Raw genomic sequence first — 22,419 nt, 5'->3', positions numbered from 1 at the left:
ATTATCCTGTTAAAATAAAACCAAAAATAATTTCCTAAAAACTTAAATGACCACACGTAAATCCAAATGTTAGCCCTGCCTCTTAAAGCACTCAAAAACAGTTACTCATTGCAGGAAAAGCAAAAGCTAAAAAACTATGAATAGTGCTATGGGATAAAAGTTTATTTTAAATTGACTTAAAGTTTCTGTTTCTGCAATCAGCACTATTATATCATCAAAATGATTTATTTTTTTCAGAACACTTTTAGTTTGTGTTCACTCACCTACAGAAACATTTTAATGGAAGTAATTTGCATTATTAAAAATAAAAACCCATACCCCATATGTATGTGCGTGCCTGTGTGTGTGTACAACGCATGTACACCCACTCCAATTCCCTAATGACAAGATAACCTAATCTTTGAGTGAATGCCTCAGAGATATCACTTGTGTACATAAATCAATACTGACCAAATGGGGAAGATGAGATTTAATCATACTATCACTATACAAAGAAATACCAACCAGACACTTAGTATTTGTAATAAAATCTGGATAAATGGTCACAAAATTGAAAGCACCCCTAAAAAGCAGGTCACAAAAGAGTAGGTATCATTAAAAACCTCTTAAAAAAATAGACATTATCTGTGGTTACATACATGCACTAAGAGTCTGTATAGATATACACTAAAATGTTGAGACAGGTGAAATCGGCAGTGAGATTATGGTTAAACTCTATCTGATACAATTTTTGGACTACATAAATTTCTGATCACTAATGATACATTTTATAATCTAGAAGACTTTATCTAGATATTACCTTAAGTAATAGAATAAAAAATTAATTTAATTACAATCTAGTTGTTTCAAATGTAACACTGCCATGTCAACAGGAGTTTTACAAGTCTTTAATCTGAATTAAAGGTTTTAATTCAGTTTTTAATCTGAATTAAAGGTTCAGGAAAACCTAATTACTTCCTTTATAAATATTTCTATTTCACTAAAATGGCTAAGTATGGAAGAACATAATCTAATTATGCACATTCACTTCTAAAAACACATAAAATGTTTATATATTTTTGTATGCAGTAAACACATGTAAGTACAGTTGCTTAAGCTCATTAACAATATAACACCAAGGTACAATCAGAAGACAAACTTTTATTTTAAAAATAATTTAATGATAAATTTTATGTTAACTTTATGACAAAAATAATAAGCTCAATAATAGGAAATACATTTTGCCACTTTCTAGATTAATTTAATAATTCATGAGAAGTGAGTAACAAATAAGTGTGTATAAAGGCTTTAATGTAATGCTATTTTTAAAAATGAAATATACTTTTATGCATTTTACACCTAAAAAAATAGTACCTCTATGTTATGAATGATGATGATATGTATCTTGAGCTCATGTATTTTCACTGCTATATTTCATTTTAAGAATAAGACACTTTGGAAGCCACTTAAAGTAAAAATGTAATTGTTATTCTGCACTAAAATTTTAATAAGTACACTAATAGTAAGTCCAAATCAGAAAAACATGGCTAACAAAAATTATCCAACATTAAATATCAACAACAGAAGAACATGCTACAAAACATTAGATCTGGTTACCACTGCCAGTCATCTTATACCCAATAACCTCTAATTTTTAAATAATATACATGTGTAATTCTTAAGAAAATAAAATCACTTTCTTTTAAAAAATCATGTAATTCACTTGAACTACATATTATGTAATTTAACTTTCTTTACTTTTCAAAGGAAAGTACATACTAATGTGTGATGTTAAATTGATAAGGAGATTTCTGAAAAGAGAATGCAAATATATATATAAAATAATGCTGTGAAGCACTTCAACTTATCTGAAGTCTGAAGGAAGTGTGTGCAAGAAACTGATTAGGAGCAAAGTTTCATGTAACGGAATTTCCCCATATAAGAGATTTTCAAAGTGCTGTGATCTATTTCAAATACAACTCGCCAACTGAGCCTCAATGCTGAAACGCTGACAGGCTGGCTACATAAAGCACGGGTTAGCAGCGCCTTGAAGCGCTTTCCGCAGTTACCTTTTTCTTTTTCTGAAGCACATGACTAGGGAGCAGCTGATGGAGTTGCTTTCTTTTTACATGCATTGCAGCAATTTTCATGTCCACCTCAAACATCTTGCTGTTTATTGCTTGCCTATAAACTATACAAATTAGGAAATCGTTACGAGCAAAAGAAACATGCTAAAAAACGCAGTAAAACTCATTCAGGAGAAGTTAAAGTAGGAACCCGTTCTTCATCAATATATTGCCTATCAATAAAATTATCTGGTCAAAATGTCATCTTTGATCTGACATAATTCACTGCCTGAGCGCAAACTCTAATAAATGTCTTTTACCACAAGGTATACACAATAAAAACAGAATATGTTAATTCTTGCAGTGTAATAACTCTTAGAGTAATAAGAGAGTTAACTCCTCAAGGAGTGACAGAGTTGGAGAAAAGGGGTTTCTTAAATTCATATTCATTTATGCTAGCAATGTAATTTAAAATTCTAGACCAAGTATGTAACAACTGCAATAAAACAAACGTCGGAAGGTCCCCAAATGGAAAATATCACATGTTCTTGACATGGGGGATATAGCAGGAAATAAGAGACCAAAAGAACCTCAAACTTCACATTCTAGTGGAGAAACAAAGAGAAAAAAACATAATGTATATTTCATATCAGATGGGTGATAAGTGCTATGGAGGAAAAAACTGAATAGGGGAAGAAGACAGGAAGCTCCGCATGGAAACAGATTACAAGTGAGTGGAGACTCGCATGAAAGTTGGTAAATAAGCGCAGTGTACCTTGTGGGATCCTTTCTAGCAAGAGCAAACACCAAGAACAAAAGGTCCTGAGCATGCTTGGGATGTCTGAGGAATGACAAAAAGGCCATGGGGAGAAGGGAAAGTAGAAGATCCATAATGCCTTATCTGTAATCCTAAAATCCCCAACGACAAATTCCGATCTGAACTATTTGTGGCTATACTGTATGTAAATATTGTATAGAAATATTACTGTCTTAGACTATAGAATGTTGCTCCCCACTGGAAATATTATTAGTTTATTATTTTCCTGACTTCAAGACACAAGGATAAAGGAGTCTGAACTTATTACAAGTTCTATATACATATATAAAGAAATTATATATATATATATATATATATACACACACACAATTACAGAGTCATAGTGAGAAGATTAGGTCAATAAAAGCTTGCAAACCACAGTAAGGACATGGACTGATTCAGAGTATGGGTATTCTTTTAGCAGGTGAGACATGATTTAGCTTAGTATCATTCTGGATGCTGACTGAGAACAGCTGAAAGGCAGAGTAAGAAAATTACAACAATGGCAGTAATCCAAAAGACCAGTGATAAAAGATATGGACTAGGGTAAAAGCAGTATATACAGCAAATAGTAGCAAGAATCTCAATGTACTCTGAAAATAGGGACAAATTTTTTTTAATAGATTAATACCAAGTTTCGGGAAAATAGGATTCAAAGACTGCAAGATTTCTAACTTGAGCAACTGTAAGTTCACAGCTGCCAGATCTCAGTTCTCACCTGAGATTAAAAAGATTTAACGCTAAAGGAGAGGGACAAGAATTGGAGTTTTTAACATGTTACATTTGTTCTGTTAGAAAATCCCACAAAGTATTCCATTAAAATGTTTCAAGATAAAAAGAAAAAATGTTTCAAGATACAGGACAACTGAATATTTCTTTCTCCAAATATCTTTAATATGCTATAAAATCTTGATGGCTCATGAGTACAAACCATGATAAGCAGTTCAACGAGGTAGAATGCTCAAAACAAATTTTCTAGTCCACGTATCTCTACATGATTTGTTACTTCTATAGAGCCTTAGCTTCTGCCAACTACTGCTAGTAGCAAGGTTTTAGTTGAACCATACCACCTTGTATCTCAGGTCAATCCAAAATGTCTACCTCATACTGTATTCCCTATTCATGAATTAGAAGAGGAAATGGCAACCCACTCCAGTATTCTTGCCTGGAGAATCCTCATGGGCAGAGGAGCCTGGAGGGCTACAGTCCATGGGGTCGCAGACTTGGACACAACTGAGCGACTAAGCACATTCATGAATTAAGACTTGAGTCTGTCATTGACAGCGAGGATAAATAACCTCATTTCACCAAAGTTTAGCTTCAAAATTTTCTAATGTTCAAGACTATTAAGGCAATCAGACACAGACTCAGTCTTTTAAGAGAATCAAATAGCCAGGCTATTTCTAATTTCATAAAGTAATCACAGGCAACTTAAATTTAAACTGGTTCAACTGTTTAATTTTAGGTCTACCACAAAAGAAAAAATTATTTAATGTTAGACATTACTGAAACTAATACCTAATCCAAAAGTACTAAGGTTATTTTGACGTTCACTGTAAAATATTCCCCAGTAATTTTAAGTTATTACAAATTCTACTATGGTATACATTGAAGACAATTCAAATATGCAAATACATGTTTTGATTATCCAAGGAGAAATATACCTGTATCTGTGAAAGACTGAATATCATAGGTGAGATCAACACTGAGATTTTCAGAGTTTTCTGTTTTTTTAAACACCAACCCAATCACCCACATCGTGCGAAATTCTTCCCTGTAAAATAAAAAGAGTATTAAAATAATTTATCAGGATTTCATGAAAACAGTTATAAATGCACTTCACAACCTGATGTACATGGAAAAAGTCAGAATACAAACACACGAGCAAGTTATAAACCAAATTCCATCAAAGCTCAAATTCCTCCTCTACATCTGTCCTCTATATTTTTACTGCTTTATAAAAAACTGGAGTCCTATGACAAATATCCTCTTCATTATCTATGTATTAATATCCAGTGTTTTTAATGATCAAAAGTACCAAAGGCACTTCAAAGAAAGTTATGTAAATTAATGACATTTTAGAAAAATCTGAAACAAAACTTGTCAGATATAAAAATTTAACTAGACCTTAATATATATTCCTTAAACTTTCAAAACTCAACTGAAAAGGTAGCATGAAGTCTGGCCACAGCATAACAAGAATAATGGGTGATTCAGCTACTTTTGAACATTTAATGATCCATCTACTGAATAAATCAGTCTTAATGATTAAGACTGCAGCAACAAAAAAAATTTATAAAAAACTCAAATGGCAACTCTTAATGAATGCAAAAGAAATTAATCTGTAAAAACAGTAACAGCTAAGAGTAGCTGTTACTTCACCACCAACTTAAGTGATCTATTTACCAATATTTTTTAGTCTTTAATACTGTATCTTGAAAAAAAAAAGCTCACTATTAAAACTCCCCTCGCCCACCAAATAAAGTGGTTATAGGTAAAGCAGAATTTCATATACTTAATAAAACAGCAACAATCAAATTAAAAATCGACCTATAAAAGATCCTTAAAATAAAGTTAGGCAGCTATTAGTAACTTATGTTTTTAATGTCCCAGAATCCACCACAAAGCAGATTTTTGCAAGGTCAAATCAAAGCATTTTCTCCTTGTAAAAAAAATTAGAAAGCAAAGACTGATATTTGATATAGCACCTATTCTAAAAACCACTCTGCAAAAAGGGGAGAAGCTATATTGCTAATGTGAAGAACTGGAACTCATATTAGTTAATAGGCATTTCATCATTACAACTTATTTCAGGGGTGATTTTTCTCCAAAAAAAAAAAAAAAGTCTTTCTCTTCAGTGCTTCTGATCAGCAAACCCTAAACCACAGATCTCAAATTGGTCTGACCCTGATGTAATGAAAAGAATAGTGACTCGAGTTATTAAAAATTGCCTATAAAACTTCCATGAGCAAAAGCTGAAAAGAGGATGGAGAATCCAGATTTTAGAGGATTGCTTACTTGTCGGGATTTTCTTTGGGTGCTGGAAATGACTGGGGATTCACATGAGCCAGTGTAATAAACTCATTCTTCTCCAAACTTCCAACCAGGATTCGTATTTTTGATTCCACCAAGCCCACCCTGAACAAATGTCACTCATTATTAATGAAAATTATTTTTTAATTAAAAAATAAAACAGAATGTACAAAATCAAGTAAGTCTGTAAAAAGCTATAATATGAAGATAACTTAAATACACGAGGGCAGTTCAATTGTCTCAATTCCCATAGATAAAACTAAAACCTTATGTTCTAGCTCAAAAATGATGAATTAAAAACCACAGAGAGAAGCAAATCAAGTCACATTTCAAACTAGGAAGATTACAAAAGACATCCCCAGAAATATTTACAGACAAAAAATCAGTAAACTAAAAGAAAACACTTTAAATACAGTTAAGAAATAATACATGGATCTCTATAAGACAAACAAAAAAAAGTTGTATGTGGATCTCCAAATTTCTATACTTCCATTAAAACTTCCACTTAAGTAGTAAAGCCGCATTTATGAACAAAATCAAACTTGATGTTTTAAGGACTTCGTCTCCTACTGTGTTCTGGGGCTATGATTCGTTTGGAAGTATTGTTTTTTGTTTTGTAAAGTCTAATCTTATACTCACCATTCTAGGCGTTGTTTTTCGGTTGGTGCACTTGCTAGAAGTACAATATAATGCCTTTGAAGATAAAGATAACATGCTATTTATTTCATTTAAGTGCTTTGTGCTGGATATTAACACCATAATGTAATAAGCTTGGTGACAGTTATAGATCAATTTAGCAAGAGAGAACTGCAATTTCAGTTTGCACATAAAATCATAAACACTAAATTCCGTAAGTTTAGTGACTACTGGGCAAGTTAAATTCTTCTGTAAAATTACCCCCCCAAAGCAGCTGATTCAAAAACATTGACTAAACATCACTGATAATTTGGTTCAATGATTCTAGTGGAGTGCTTTATCTTTAAAGAGCCACCTCACTAAAATATAATCCATTAAAGCAAAATTGCTTCAATGGAAATAAAGCACCAAGGCTTTAGCCACAAAAGGAGGATCACTAAATATACACACATTACATCAGCAATTTCAAAAACAGTATCCAATACATTATGCTTTTTAATTCAAATTAAAAGGTAGCAAAAATTAAACTGAATACTTAAGTCAGGCCTCATGACTTTTTTCAAACAACACTAGGAATTTCTATAACAAAGAAGCAGACATCATTAACATGAGAGCAACAGAGTAATGCGATTTCTATGTGGAATTCAATTCCATTCAAATTAGAACAAAATCAAGTTTTCATTTCAGAAAATACCATCATGACCAAGTATCTATTTTTAAATGTTTTTCAAACAAACTATTTACAACTAAAGTATAACTCAACTTCATAAGACTGAAGAATTCAAGACAATATACTTTCCTACAAAATCCATTTGAGAGGTGACAGAAGTCAAACTTCTCACCAGAAACATTACCTCAAAAAGCAAACTGACATCATTACTGAATCCAGACACTAGTTGGAAAAGTCAGAGTATGACCACAATTTTAAATAAACTTCATGTATAAGCTTAAGGTTAACAGAGGTAATACACATAAATATGAAAACATATAGACAGAAAAGTAAATATGCAGTCCAACTCCATAGACCAATACTTCCTTTCCTTCACCAGTTTAATTTGTTCAGCAATTATTTAGAGCAAACCAAATACATGGAACACACACAGATAGCCCAAACAAACAGAAGTCAAAATTCACATAAAAGCACTAAAAGCTCATGCATTTTACATATACAGAAAACTCTCTTAGGGTCCTAAATGCTCTTGTAAGTCAAACAAAATCCTAATAATCTCAGTAACCTGAGTTCCAGTTTCCTGTGAGTTTGAAAATTGACAACAAACTATAAGGGGGTGGGGGGTGGGGGGGCCTGGCGCAGAGTTGGGAGGCAGGGGTATGGAGAAAAAAGCAAAGTATAACAACTTGTAACAGAAGACAAAGTATAAAAAGCAGGCATGCACACAAACACTCAAGACAAAGTCGTCTGGGTTCACCTATTAGGACAAAACTCGAAATCTCCAAATCACTCTAGCACCACACTAGTGAAATAGATGGTCTTAATGACCATCTGAGCCTTTAACAAAAGCTTAAATGACACACAGTGTTCTCCACTTATGGCAAAATATAAAGTTCACTTGAACATAATCTTGTTGGCAATTCAAAGTTTAAGGTTCTAAAGCTTAGAGAGTTCAATTTTGGCTCTTACTGAAATCCAATGGGCCGGGGCAGGGGAGGGGTCTACTCTGCACATTGCTTACAATAAAGGCATCTGTTTAAATATAGTTGAAAGTGTTAAACAACCAACAAGTATGTATGCTGAAGTTAAATGTTCTTGACTCAGCCACATTTAAGCAAATACGAAGTGGGAGATACAAAACACAGTAATTATGTTTAATAGAAATAACCTGCCATTAATAAGTTTCCTATCAGAGCACAGAGACTAAAAATGGGTCTAAATTTAGACTATATTTAATTTTGTTGCTGCTTCAAAAACTACTATCCTCTATTTCACAATGTCATGATTATGCATCAGGTACTCAAATGGCTTCACAAGACTTTGAAGCCAAAGCAATAATGATTAACTTTTCCCAAAATTAAAAGATTATCAGTTTTCAATTTAAAAAAATTAACTATAAAAACCTACCACAAATGAATTAAAACCCCTTTAAAAATGCTTAATTTAGTTGCTCTTATTACCTCACAACTATTCATCCCCCAAAAAGCATTTTTTTAGGTAGGTTTCCTGGTCATTTCATCACATGAACATTTTCCCTGGGTAGGTAACAACTCAAAACATTATACCGAAAATCTAATTTATCTCTTTGGCAAAAATCCTTTCAATTCCATCTTTAAGTGACTCAGGTTCAAGAAATTAGAGTTCATTGTTCTTAAAGCTTTTAACACATTCTGAGGCTAAATTATTCTATACATACAGACTCCTTGAAATGATAAATTATTAGTCTTATCCCTGAGAACATTGAGTTTTTTTCCCCTAATACCTTTCCTTCCTTGTTTCCTAAGGAAACTGAACATCTGAAGTAAGTCTTCACACTTCCTATGTCAACGGTGATTTACTTAACTGCTGGTTACTTATGTCGGCTTTGAGTATCTTTAACAGTAGAACATGAAAAGTATTTTCTTAAGACTGTAAAATCCCACAAGGCAATGTTATCCCTTTTCCGCAAGCTTTCTAAGACAACTGAAATTTCCTTCGTGGTTTCCTCCCTTCCAAGAAAGGCAGGCAGGTAGACCACAGATGACCTAAAATCCTACACATGACAAACGTAACACTTTCAGGATATACTTGAACAAGCTTAACCAAAAAACTAAGCATTTCAATTCAGTTGAACAGCTAATCTTTGGGGTATTTCATATAATACAGTAAAAGAAAAATTCAAACCTGGGGATACTCAAAGTCTAATGATTATAATTACGAATTTTTTAAGAGGAAAAATTTTTGAAAAAAGTTAAGACATAAGTGAATTTGGTATAGGTAAAATCAGCTGCTTGTCATGTTTTCAAATCTTTTTTCCCAAGACTCACAGCTGAAATTACCTGATATAATTTCCTCTATTTGTTGCTACATCCTCATTTCTATGTTTCAAGTTGTTTTTAATAACCTAAAATAATTTATTTCAAGAGAATTCAGTAAAGATAATCAGCCAACAGAAGACCTTACATGTACTATTTGGCACAGGTTTTGAAGGATAACCTAAAAGTTTTAAAAGAAAGATTAAACAAGCATCAAAACACACACACACACACAAATCCTTCAAAGTACTAGTAATACAAATTTAAATAGATGACAATATCAAGATTTGTTCAGCTTCAACACTAATCTTTCTTAAAGTGAAAAAAGAGAAAGAAACCACTTAAGTAGGTTTAGAAGAACTTCATTCTACCCACTTCTCATTCCTACAAGAAAATGGGACAGAAAGAAGAATCTATCTAGCTTCATCTTGGATTCTCAGGGATTAAGAGATGCTGACACTTCTACAAGATCAGTTTCTTTATTCTCTTTACAAGTAATCATGTGCTCTCTCATGCTAGTTTTTAAAGTATCAAAATATGTTTATTAGTTTAAATGTTCAAAAGTACTTCCTCAACAGTGGTTAAAATAAAAAAAAATGATGCAAACTTGTCTGCCAAATGGAAAAGCACAACTTATGGGGAATAGTAAACAAGAACATTCAATGTTATGCTATTTAAAATTTTTACTGACAATGCAGTGCTCCCAGAACACAACAATTAAGCTGGCTCCATTATTGCTTTTTCATGCAAAAGATACAGAAACAAAACACAGAGACATCATGAAGGTCATCATTCTTGTTTTTAATTGGGGAAATAGCATAAAGCAATCTTGCTTAGATTATTACAAAACACAATCCAACATAAGATCAAATGGTCAGGAAAGTTTCAAGCATTAAAGAAAAAAAAATTTTTAAGTGGGACTTTGGCAAGTTTTCAGCTCAGGGCAAATAAAAGTGCAAGTCCGTTTTTTTTTTTAAAGTAAGATTTATTGTAACTTACAGTTTTCATCAAAACCAACACAATCAGGCTATTAACCTATACTGAGGTATTAAGTCATATTAAAACCATTAGTAAAAACTATGACACCCACTGAGATTCCATGAAAATATTTGTAGAAATACTTGAGGGGCTTTATGAACAGTAGGGGGAAATGGTGGGCCAATCATGTGTTGTAACTACTGAAAACATTTTGCTGACTACCTATATTGACATTTTATTAGTTCTGCCTGTGTTATAGAGAATCTTAAGAATAAATAAGTTTCCAGAACTGGATGAAAATAATTACTTAGAAGAGAATATTAGCTACAGATTTTAACAGTTCACTCCTTTGCCAAGGTATACAGATTTAGAGTTTTGGTGATGACTAGCAAACCTTCAGAACTGATGTTGCTACAAATGCAGAAATTTGGTTACATCAGGCAGCAAAACTGTAGGGACTACACTGTACCTTGACAAAAAAACAATGTTTTCTAAAACAATATGCCCTTTGTGACAAGAGGAAAATTTGTATAGATGTTTAAAGGAAAATTCAAACTACATTAGTCTAGCAAGAAGAGATGTCACATATGCTACCATTAAAACCAATACTTAAAGAGAGCAACATGTCCGACATGCCTTAAAATACATACTTGTACTTTTGAAAGAAGTTTGGAGCTTCAAAAAGTTTGGACCACTCTGCCTTACTCAGCAAAATTTCATCTGTGATAGCAAGACCTAAATTAAAAACATATTAAAATATTTGCATGCTTCAGTCTAAGAATCTAGAATTTTAAAGATCTTTTAAATATATCACATGCATTCATTATAATCCTAAAATCATAATTTTAACACAGAAATTTTAGTCTATGACTCTACAGCATAAAGATTCTTACATATGTACACAATTTTACACAAAAGAAAAAAAAGCTGGAGAATTTGAGGTCCATGTTTCTGGAAAATTGCCATTACTTTAAAATGCCATGCTCACAGAGTGCCTCTCTCCTAAAACTGAAGTACTTCAGTTACCCAAGGAAAAAACAATTTTCCATAAACTTTCCTGCCCTTCTAAAAAAATTCCCTGTAAAAGGACAGTAACATCTTCCCATGAAGAGCCCCTTTAGACTACAAAAACAACTTTAGAAATTTGAGTTTGAAGTTGGTAGTCAAATAGTTGATTCTACTTCCTTGACTTTTGTCAAATTAAATAGTCCAGTTCAAGCTACTTCCCTCAAAGACCATTTACCATAGCTACTCCTTCAAATTAGCAATACTCATAGGATTCAGAAGTTTAGTTATTCCAAAACAGTGTACAGTGTGGCCAAAATCCTACTCAAAGCTTTCTCCAAATATACAGCCTGTTAAAAGCCTCTTGTGTCAAATCGATGGAGAGAAACTATGGTATTATTTAAAATTTCACATGGCAATAGAAGGGCACTAAACCAAAGAGGCCCAGCTAAGGACACAGCTTTAAATTTTAAATCTTCTGATATATAATCAAGAGTAAACTGCTTACAAGAAATTAAACTGAGTTTTTCAAGTTAATTCTCAAATATAATCTGTAATTAATAACACCAGAATCCACTTTGGTGAATGCTTTCTTCCATTTAAATGAATACCCCATTACTGGGTGTACAATGGTATGTAAATCCTTCCTGTATAAAGGAGAGCATAAGGATAAACACTTACCTTGTTTAAACTCCTCAACCATGACCATCCGTGTTGAAACGGACACATTGTACGTGGAGTTCTGTTGTGGGTATGCTGGTGTAATTATAGGCATAAGATGGTACCTATCACTGGGGTTTACCTACATACAACAACAGCCAATCAGTTTCTTCAAGTACATAGTCAACAGATACTTGGACTTTTTACCCCTTGTTAAACTGAACCAATGATTAAATTTTATTTCATTCATAGCTGGAGTTGAGAAAGAAAAACCATGTAAAGAGACTTTTTTCTAAGGACTTCTTTACAGAAACTGTGATTTGGTCTTAACTAATGGGTTGTTTCAATCATTTGGGCATGACTACTTTGGTGACCTTACTAGAAACAGTGAGCCTGCTGAGCAAAATAAAGGTTCTAACTGGCACCTCCTGAAGTTTAGTTTTTCTTTTGTCAACAACAGAAACAGGGATGCACACACAATTACATTTTTGAGAAATGTCACATTACAACATGTTCTGTGCAAAATGAATTTTAAACAAGCTGGAAACTTAGTTTTTAATATATCCTTATCAGTAGAAGCTTATTAACACAGGGTACAACTACATTATCCATGTCGGTATCATTTTAAAAGATAACAAAACAATTTAGTAACTATTAATCTTAATCCATATAACTAATGATAAAAGTGGCATTTTTTAACAGAAAAAATTGTAAATTCATATCCTTCCCAAATTAAGTGTCTTGAGGTTTGGAAAACCTGAAAGTACACAACTTGATGTCATTAACAAGGCTCAAAACTGAAAATATTTTTGATACTGTAATGAAAAAATAAAACAGTGTAAATAGAATTTTATAAACCTAGAAAGCCTTACAAACCTAAATTTCTTTTATCCATTAATAAAGTGCATGTTGTTAACATTTAAACTGAGTTAGCAGTGAAGGTCATAACTTCCAAAAAAGCAGAATGGAGGCTCCTCTTCAGCCCAACCATGCTTTTGTAATCTGAATTCGCCAAACCAATTTTTACAATTACATCATAGTAACTGAGTGATATTGCTTAGAAGTTATCTGTCATGATTAAACATTAAGCAACAGTTTTCCTACAATAACCCAATTTTAACAGAATATTTAGATCGAACAAAAAAAAATACAGGGATTTTTAGTATCCTTTTTATTATTATTTTTTTAAGCACAAATGCCCACACAACTTTGACTTACAAGGTAGTTCTATATATAAATTGTTAGTGACCTTGATATTATAAACTACATACAATTAAATGTGGTTCCAGGGTACATAATTATGCTTCTCACACCAGAGGACAATTCTAGTTGAGATTAAAAAGAAAGTGTGATACGAACATGTCCACTCGTACGTAACAGAATGGGAAGTTTCCCTCAGTTTAAGCAGATGACTTCTACTGGTTATTGCACAGTGCGAATTTGTAGGGGAAAAAATAATACACTAACCCTTGGGTCCCATACAGGCAAATTAAGATTGCATTCTTCAGGCTGTTTCAATAGGACTGGATTTGGCCATTCCCTGTTTAAAAAGATTGTAGCACTTGATAAGACTATTGGATATTACCATCTACACGTATTTTGCTAAACATACAGCATTTGTGAATGTGATTCTTCTTCATTCATTTTGCACTCTTGGTATATATAACTTTTTACTCCTCTGTTGACGTTAAGACTATTTGGATTAATTTTTCTCTATGAAATTAACTCCAACCACCTAGTAGCTTTCTTAGGCTGAAGTCAAACATCTTCTCTACCTCTCAAAGAACTGATAAAGCACTATTCAAATTAAAAAGTACTACCCCAAGACAATCTGATGTGTTCATCTCAAAGCTGAACAGGATAAAATCTCCCATGAACAGACAAAAATCCTATCTTTATGCTAGCTCCAAAGACAACCCAGGATGAAAAGCTGATTCATTATAGGCAAAGAAGTATGAATAATTATAATCTCTATCTCATGACTTAAAGGTTATTAACATGAATATGAGTAATGATGTGAACACACTGTTTTAAAGACGTGTCCTGTGAGGTATCTACTTCAGTCTTTACCTTATATAAGAGATTAAAAACTGGAAAACAGCTGGCACCTTAAATATCAAGATTGTTGCTGTTGCTCATTCACTAAGTTGTGCTGACTCCTTCCGAACCCATGGACTGCACCACACAGCATCAAGATTAGCTTCTTAAAAATATTACTTGCTATGTATGTGCAGCATTAAGAGAAATTCTGACATTCTTCTCACCAATTTTGGTTATATATAATTAAGTGCTATTAAATCCGTAAATTACAGGGTGTGTTCTGAAAAGTGTGGCAAAGCTCTAATTATAAATTGTCTCTGATAACTCTTAATTTTTATAAAACAACTAAAACACTATTTTAGAGGGAGAAGGTAGAGAGGTTGACACAAATAGGGAAGACAAAGCTTTCAGATCAATTCGATTAAAAACCAAGAACTCTAACCTTTTGGGTCAAAGCAACTAATAAGAAATAGCAATCTTTTACCTTACTTAAATAATGGTTGACAAATGTGACCAAGCTTAAATGAGGAAGAGCTTTAAAAAAACCTTTCCTGGGCTAATAATTAATTTCAAAGGATAATCAATTGCTTTTCAAGCACTTATAGTTATCCTTAAAAGCTATATAAACATTTATATCTTTAATATTCTACCAAAGATGAATGGGCAGCTGAAAGCAAAACAAACAACCACGAGAAACTAAAGGTCTACAGATTTAGAATTCAAAGAGTAAAAGAGGTGGTAAGTTTTATCCAAAGTAACTAATATCCCAACCTATCAACTCACTGGATTTTAGCAAACATTACAGCTAAAATTCAGAGTTTATTTGGAGAGGAGGTTTACTCATGGAAGTACAAACAGCACCTGCCTCACTACCCTGGGAATGCTGGCAAAACGAAGAGAATTAGGCTTGTCACTTTATATACAACATGATCTCCCCAAGGCTATCTACACTGCTGCATCGTGAACTTAAATTTGAATCTGAGACCAGCTGCAGAAATGTCATAAAAATAAGACTAAACTTCAGTGTCTACAATCAATTTTATTTTAATATAATCTAAACACATACCATTTAGAAAATACCAAGAAAAATTTATGTACAAGAGTTGATGCTATTGCATTTGGATAAAGCTGGCAAGTTCTTGCTACTAGCATAGCCCAGGAAACACCACCGAGGAAACCTAATATATTGGAATAGATGTTGTGGCCTGTTGACAGGGAAAAGCAAAAAGGAAAAGTTAGTGTTGAACAAAACCTTAAACATGTTTAATAAGCTAGCCAACAAATTCTGAACTCACGTTTGGCCCACAGTTTGATAGCTCTCAGGGTTAACCTGAAGTTGTCAATGTTTGGTACTAGATGTAAAATTTCATCGGTTACCCTGCAACCTGATCAACAGGAGTAAAAAGAAAAAAAAAAAAAATTAAATCATCAAAGGTTTAATGAGAGTATTTCTTTTCAATTTTCTGAGACTAATGTCAAATTAAATAAAAATCTGCTTGGTAAAGCCAGTAATGTTAACAAAGAGGCACCACAAGCACCACCCTACACCAAGGAATCTGAACTGCACTCTGCTTCATCTCAAACTGCCAACCCAGAATTAAAGTGTCTTCCAGTTCAGACACACTGCACAGAGCATGGGCCACTGAAGTTTCTAAGAACTGCTCTTTAAGAGCACTGTAACAAGCAATGGTAAAGTAAGTGTTCAAATGTAGCCATAGATGAAAATGTTACCGAGGTTATCGGGATCAAAATTTAAACAGAGTCACACAGTGAGACCTAAACCACCAGCAAGGGTACACATGTCAGACAGTACTTAAAAGTTCCAGAGAGCAAAGAAATAACAGTGCAAGACACCGATGAATACAACAAATTACTAAATATCTCACTGCAGTCTATTAAGTAAAAAAGCTCATTTTATATGACTCACTACAGATAAATAATAGGGCTATTAAAAGCTTCATTACAAAACCCGAGTTAAAAGCCATTTCATATTTGACCAAAACTATTATGTAAAAGGAAATATGCTTTTACATACCGTTAAGACTTCTTATACATCTTATATCTAAATTTTTAAGCAGACTGTCATCTCTTAAGTCCAAGTCTTCTGGAATAGTCTGCAGTGCTAATCTTGCAAACAAAATATCAATCTAAAACAAAAGCAAAGTTTAACACTCCGTATCTGTCAAACTGTTTTTTGAACTTCTTATTTTATACAGGAATATAGTTGATTGACAATGTTGTATTAGTTTCAGCTGTATAGCAAAGTGATTCAGTTACACATATGCATGTTTTCCAGACATGTTCTTTTCCAAACTAGTTTTAAGTCATTTCTTTTAAAAAAGAAAATACTTAATATTCCTTAAAACCAGAATCTTTTCATCAGCTGTTAACATGACAATTCAAAAAATTCAAACAAAATTCTTACCATAGGTATTTTAATCAGATCTTAAAACATGGCAATACTAAACAGAACTTTTATAAATAGTTACCTGTCATTTTAACCATACTTTAATTCACTACTTTTGCTAAATGCATACATACTGGATTAATTAGTGAACCGTTTAAGTTTCCATCCATTAATACATGAACTGTGTATTGATTATATACTGAAAGGTTCCCAAATATAAGGCTAATATGATGATATGTGACCCAAATAAACACGTCAGTAAAAAGGGAGCTTCTTGCATTTATGAACTTATGTATTTATACTATCACAGTCTATTTCTCCAACTTAGTTTTAACTAACAGAAACAAAAACTGGCTACTGACAAAATTGTTTTTTTTCTCCTTTTTTCAAGGAAAGGTGGAAGCAAAAGAAAACTCGGCACAGACTTGGTAATTATTCCTGAGGGCATGATTTCATGGTTCCAAACTTTGCTGCTAGAGAAACAAGTCTTTTTATAAAATCACTTTAAAAAGGTATACTTTAAGAGCTTACTGTGAAAATTCATTTAAACATGCACCTATCTGTAAGATCAGGAAAAAACTGCACAAATTAAGTTTTTGGTATAGTCTAAATTTTCCAATAATACAGATACCAAAATCTAGTATCTCCCCCAATTTAGACAGAAATAATAAAGACTAGAGACTTCCCTGGTGGCTCAGACTGTAAAGCGTCTGCCTACAACGCTGGGTTCGATCCCTGGGTCAGGAAGATCCCCTGGATGGAGGAGCGTGGTGGGCTACAGTCCATGGGGTCAACAAAGAGCCAGACACGACTGAGCGACTTCACTTTCACTTTCAATAAAGACTACATGCTCAAAGGAGGGAAAAATGTAAACTCAAAAAGCAACTCAGTGGTAACACACACATTAAGTATTTCAACTAACCATTTGACTTTTGTCTCCATTCTGAAAAGTTTACACACACAATGAGGCGGGTCTCCACCAAAAAAAAAAAATCTTGGGAAAACAAGGCATCACCCACGTTATAGGTTGTTTTGCATATTTAATAAACTGACAGTAAGTATGGCTCAGCTGGTAAAGAATCCACCTGCAATGCGGGATTCCTGGGTTGGGAAGATCCCCTGGAGAAGGGAAAGGCTACCACTCCAGTATTCTGGCCTGGAGAATTCCATGGACTGTATAGTCCATGGGGTTGCAAAGAGTCAGACATGACTGAGTGACTTTCACTTCAGTAAATCAAAACTGCCTGAACTTGATAATCCTTTACCAAATTTAACATTTTTTGTCAACGTATTAAAGTTAGTCAGATATATTAGGTACCTTATGCAGCAATTACAGAAACCACTTTTTGCACAAAACTTTACAACTGTAATTACGATCAGTGATGTTCCAGCACCATTATGTATGCGGAAGTAACATACTAAAGGTGCTTCGCTGTCAGCTTTGCTGCAACTACTGTCATTACACATGCTGAAAACAGCAAAGAAAACTGCACATCACCTCAAGAACCTAAGCTCAAGTATCCTTCCCTATCAGAAAACATTTCAGCACACATAACACCAGATCACAATTTTCTCTCAACTTCTTACATATTTCACTTAAATGAAAGTCAAGGAAAAGTGCTGTTTGCAAAAACACACTGTTATATTGCGTTCAGTTCAGTTGCTCAGTCATGTCTCTTTGTGACCCCACGGACTGCCTTAGTGAGACTGAAAGTACAGAGAATCTGCATATGGAAAATCTATCAAGGACACTGTTCTGCAGCAGCATTTCAAAGTCAGTACATTTTGTCTGTATTTTAACTTCTACTTTCGCAAGTCTCTTTTTTTTAAAAAGACTAAAAATGCTAGAAAAGAACAGGTTACCATTTCCATTAAAAAAAAAAATCTTATTAATATCACACCATCTCACCAATTACAAAACTCTGAAATAAATCAAGTTTTTAACCTGCATCTATCAAAATTACAATAGTAAGAACTGTCTATTTGTACCTTACCTCTATCCCATCAAAACACAGTTTGATAACTGGTACAAATGCCTCTTCAACAGCCTGTGAGAAAATTAAGTAAGTTTAGTGTCTCTGAAACTATACACTAGAATTATGCTAGTTTTAGTACACTTAAATAAATGCAATACTTAAAACTGTTTAAATACAATTTACTACGATGCCTGACACAAACTAGGTTCTCAGTAAATACTTGAAGACACTAGAATCCTAAATCAGACAAGCCTCGGTTCAAACCCTTGATCTCTGCTACTATGACATATGATGATGGCCAAATTGCTTAGTATTTATTTTGTTTGCCTCATTTCCTACTCTGTACATGGGATTACAGATTTACGACTTTTAGATTGCTGTAAAGAATAAAATACAAGCATGTATTATCTTAAGCTTAAAAGGGTCTGGCAAACTACACGAGTTCAAAAAAGTTGATGGCTACACCATAAAAAACTCAATCAACTGACTAAACTGACTTTTTTAACTCCTCCCCTTTCACCCAGAACATTTACGTACTCTTAAATCTTTTACTTCTTCCTGTAATTTCAACTTATCATAGAACGAGGTGAAAAAATCACTTCGATCAACATGTCTTGGTGCAACACACAATGCATCAATATCAGCACCTAGAAAAAAAATTAAGCCCATCAACTACTAATCAGTGTGACAAGAAAATTATTTTGCACCTTATCACGGCAGTATTTGACAGTAATGAGCCTCTAAAACAAAAAAACAAAAGGAAAAGCTACCAGTCAGTACAATAAAAACATGACCCTAATTGATGGGATATATTTTTTCCTAAAGCAACTTCTATTTGCAGTGGCCCAGGTCAACTGGGAGTCAAAGTAACCTGACTCAGATGGGAACTTTTATGGTAAGAGAAGAAATAGTCAAGAATACACCCAACATCCTAGAGTCACTAGTCACAACCACGTTCATCAGGGAAACAAAAAGCATACAGTTACTCTCTATACATTATGACTGCTGCTTCCTGGCTCCTACCTGCACCTAAATGGGACCTATGCACTTCAAGAAGCACCAACAGCAAGAATCCAAAGAGGCAGATCATGGTAAGATAGTTGCTATTAATTTAGGACTTGACAGAAGGCCAACATCAAGTACATAAGGAGAACACAAAAAAAGCTGATCAAAATCAGTAACTGGGATCATAACAAGAAGAGATCAATATGGAATCAGGTCAACATAGTCATCTTCCTAAAAGACTCAATCAATCCCTGAGACACTAATTCTGAAGGCAGGACATCATGAAGGAAGAAAAGAACGTAAAGTTCACAGGACACACCCAAAGCAAATGCACTGCTTTCGGCACAGAGTAGCGGGAGATGGGGAGAAGGAATAACGCCACAATACAGAGAATACTAGACTGGCAGATAACTTTTTTCCAAAAGTCTTTACTCAATTTGTTACAATACTATTTCTATTTTATGCTTTGGTCTTTTTGGCCAGGATGCAGGTGAGATCTCAGCTCCCGCATCCCCTGCACTGGAAAGCGAAGTCTTAAACACCGGACCACCAGGGACTGTCCCCTGACAGAGAGTTTTAACAGGCTAGTGGTTAATGGTTGGAAACTACAGCCTCAGTCTGCCAGAGTTAGAATCCGAGCTCTGCCAGGAGATGGCTGGAAGCAACTAATCAAGTTGCACTGTCTCTTTAAGACTCCGACTGCTATTTGCTACATAAGAATATTGAAGAATAAATAAGATCATGCAGACCAAAAGCTTACTATGTTTAGTTTAAAAAAAAAAAAAAAAAAAAAAAAGAGCTCAACAATCTTCTCCCCACAGGGGGAAAAACCTACAAATGTAACCAAGAAAATATTATTAGTGATTGATACTGACTGAAGATACACATTTTTTTGGTTTTTTTCCTTAACTATATTTCATGACTTTGTAATACAAAGGAAAAGGAAATCCACAGATTCTCCCGCCTGCCCCAAACTTTAATTCATTTTTGTTCTGATTTCCAAACTGATATTCTTCAGGTAGACCAAATAATATACAGAGCAGCACTGCCCAAAATCACTCCCCAATGGCAAAAATTGTACTTTATGCGCACTTTCCAATATGACAGCCACTAACCACATGTGGTTATTCAACAGTGAAAATATGGCTAATTCTACTAAGAAACAGAAATTTATTTTACTCAATACTACATTAAAGAGTACAGGTATAGAAGGCATCACTTTATTTCATTCTTCTTATCACATTTAGGCTTCCTGAAGTACTTCCATGCAAACTGAAGTTGTGTAATACACCATAAGTAACTGAGATAGATGTGCTGTTATAATTTTTTAAAAATTTAAAAAGTATTCTTTCTCAAGATAATTAAAACAGTACTTACCTTTTGTATGTACTCCTAATCTATAAGATCCAAATGTAAAAATTTTCCCACCAACATTTTCAATTACAGATTGTGGAAGATTCTGTTGAAGCAAACAAAAAATCAGTCATTTTGCAGTGGAGCATAAAGATAACTATTTCAAGTAACACTGTACATTAGACAAAAAACAAAACACTTTCCATGCAAATTTATATACAAGGTAAACAAACTATAATCTCTACAAAATACCAGGCCTTCACAGATCAACTTAACTTTAAATTTAAGCAATTTTCAACTTTTAATCAGTGGTAATATTTTGCCACATTTTTGGAAACTGCTATAAAGACAACAGTGGTCGAGATCCTGTGATTTCACAGAAGCAATGTTAGAATCACATATTTTAATCATGACAAGGTGCTGCATAAACCATGAACCTGAGACTGTAACAAAAACATATTCTGACTGCTTAAAAGAGATTAATCTCAATGACTGTATCAAATGTCTCACAGTGAAAGTCAAAGTGTTTGTTAGTCACTCAGTCGTGTCCGACTCTGCCACTCCATGGACTGTAATTATAGACCAGCAGGCTCCTCTGTCCATGGCATTCTCCAGGCGAGATTACTGGAATGGGCAGCTACCCTACTCCAGGGGTCTTCCTGACCCAGGGATCAAACTTGAGTCTCCCACACTGCAGGCAGATTCTTTACCAACTGAGCTTGAGCCACCAGGGAAACCCATCGCACAGCACATTAGACTATAATTTTGCTGTATCAAGAGTGACTTTAAGGTCAATAATGCTACTCTTAATAGTTCAGTAGGATGATTTAGTAGTTTAGTGGAATGATTCTGAACAAAACTAAACTTACTGATGATTTTCATCCACACACACACACACACACACACACACTCTCTCTCTCTTCATGTGTGCCAGGTCATTGTTTCTCTTTCCTTTCTAATTCCTCAGTGAAGTCTTTGATTCAGTAGCAGACTATAAAAAAGACCACTGTTCCCCACCACCCTGCCAAAAAGACCAAACTGTTACTTCACACTCCAAAAACCCTAAACACAAATTGTAACAGGCTCGGGGACTCTCTTGTTTCTTAATTAATACAACATCACAGAAAAATAATTCAACTGAAAACCTTTTATAAATGTCAGAATACAGGATGGCAAATAAATCAAACTAAGTGGAAATTCAAGTTTTATATAAATTTTCCTCAAAGTATTTATAAATTAATTGTAACTATACAGTAAAAATTCTCTACTGATTTAACTGGAGATATTTTTGGTTGTCACAACTTGAGGCGACCAGACAGGAGTAGTGCATTCAACTGGAAGAGTGCTACTTTTAATATCCTCCAGCATAATCCCTAAAAAAAGAACTATATAAGGAATTCCCTGGTGGTCCAGTGGTTTAGACTCTGCAAGGACACAGGTTCAATCCTGGGTTGGGGAACTAAGATCTAAAGAGAGAACTATGTGGTTCAACCGTATCAA

General features: G+C 33.9%; 1 protein-coding gene across 7 annotated transcripts in view; it reads right to left on the bottom strand.

The window, feature by feature from the left end:
- PAPOLA (poly(A) polymerase alpha) overlaps positions 1-22,419 on the bottom strand; it is a 52,938-nt gene that overhangs the window by 14,500 nt on the left and 16,019 nt on the right. For all 7 annotated transcript variants that reach the window (XM_065906305.1, XM_065906304.1, XM_065906307.1 and 4 more), the window contains exons 4-16: positions 20,944-21,025; positions 19,099-19,208; positions 18,580-18,633; positions 16,214-16,325; positions 15,474-15,563; positions 15,245-15,383; positions 13,606-13,678; positions 12,160-12,280; positions 11,124-11,208; positions 6,535-6,588; positions 5,881-6,000; positions 4,527-4,636; positions 2,049-2,170 (exon numbers count right to left, since the gene is read on the bottom strand). In XM_065906305.1, coding sequence (XP_065762377.1) covers positions 2,049-2,170; positions 4,527-4,636; positions 5,881-6,000; positions 6,535-6,588; positions 11,124-11,208; positions 12,160-12,280; positions 13,606-13,678; positions 15,245-15,383; positions 15,474-15,563; positions 16,214-16,325; positions 18,580-18,633; positions 19,099-19,208; positions 20,944-21,025 — 1,272 coding nt within the window. The remainder of the gene's footprint in view (positions 1-2,048; positions 2,171-4,526; positions 4,637-5,880; positions 6,001-6,534; positions 6,589-11,123; positions 11,209-12,159; positions 12,281-13,605; positions 13,679-15,244; positions 15,384-15,473; positions 15,564-16,213; positions 16,326-18,579; positions 18,634-19,098; positions 19,209-20,943; positions 21,026-22,419) is intronic.

This window comes from Muntiacus reevesi, chromosome 15 (genome assembly GCF_963930625.1).
Source record: "Muntiacus reevesi chromosome 15, mMunRee1.1, whole genome shotgun sequence".
In the NCBI taxonomy this organism is placed as follows: Eukaryota; Metazoa; Chordata; class Mammalia; order Artiodactyla; family Cervidae; genus Muntiacus; species Muntiacus reevesi.
The sequence above is the reverse complement of the archived record's forward strand: the minus strand, read 5'-3'. Positions and strand labels throughout refer to the sequence as shown.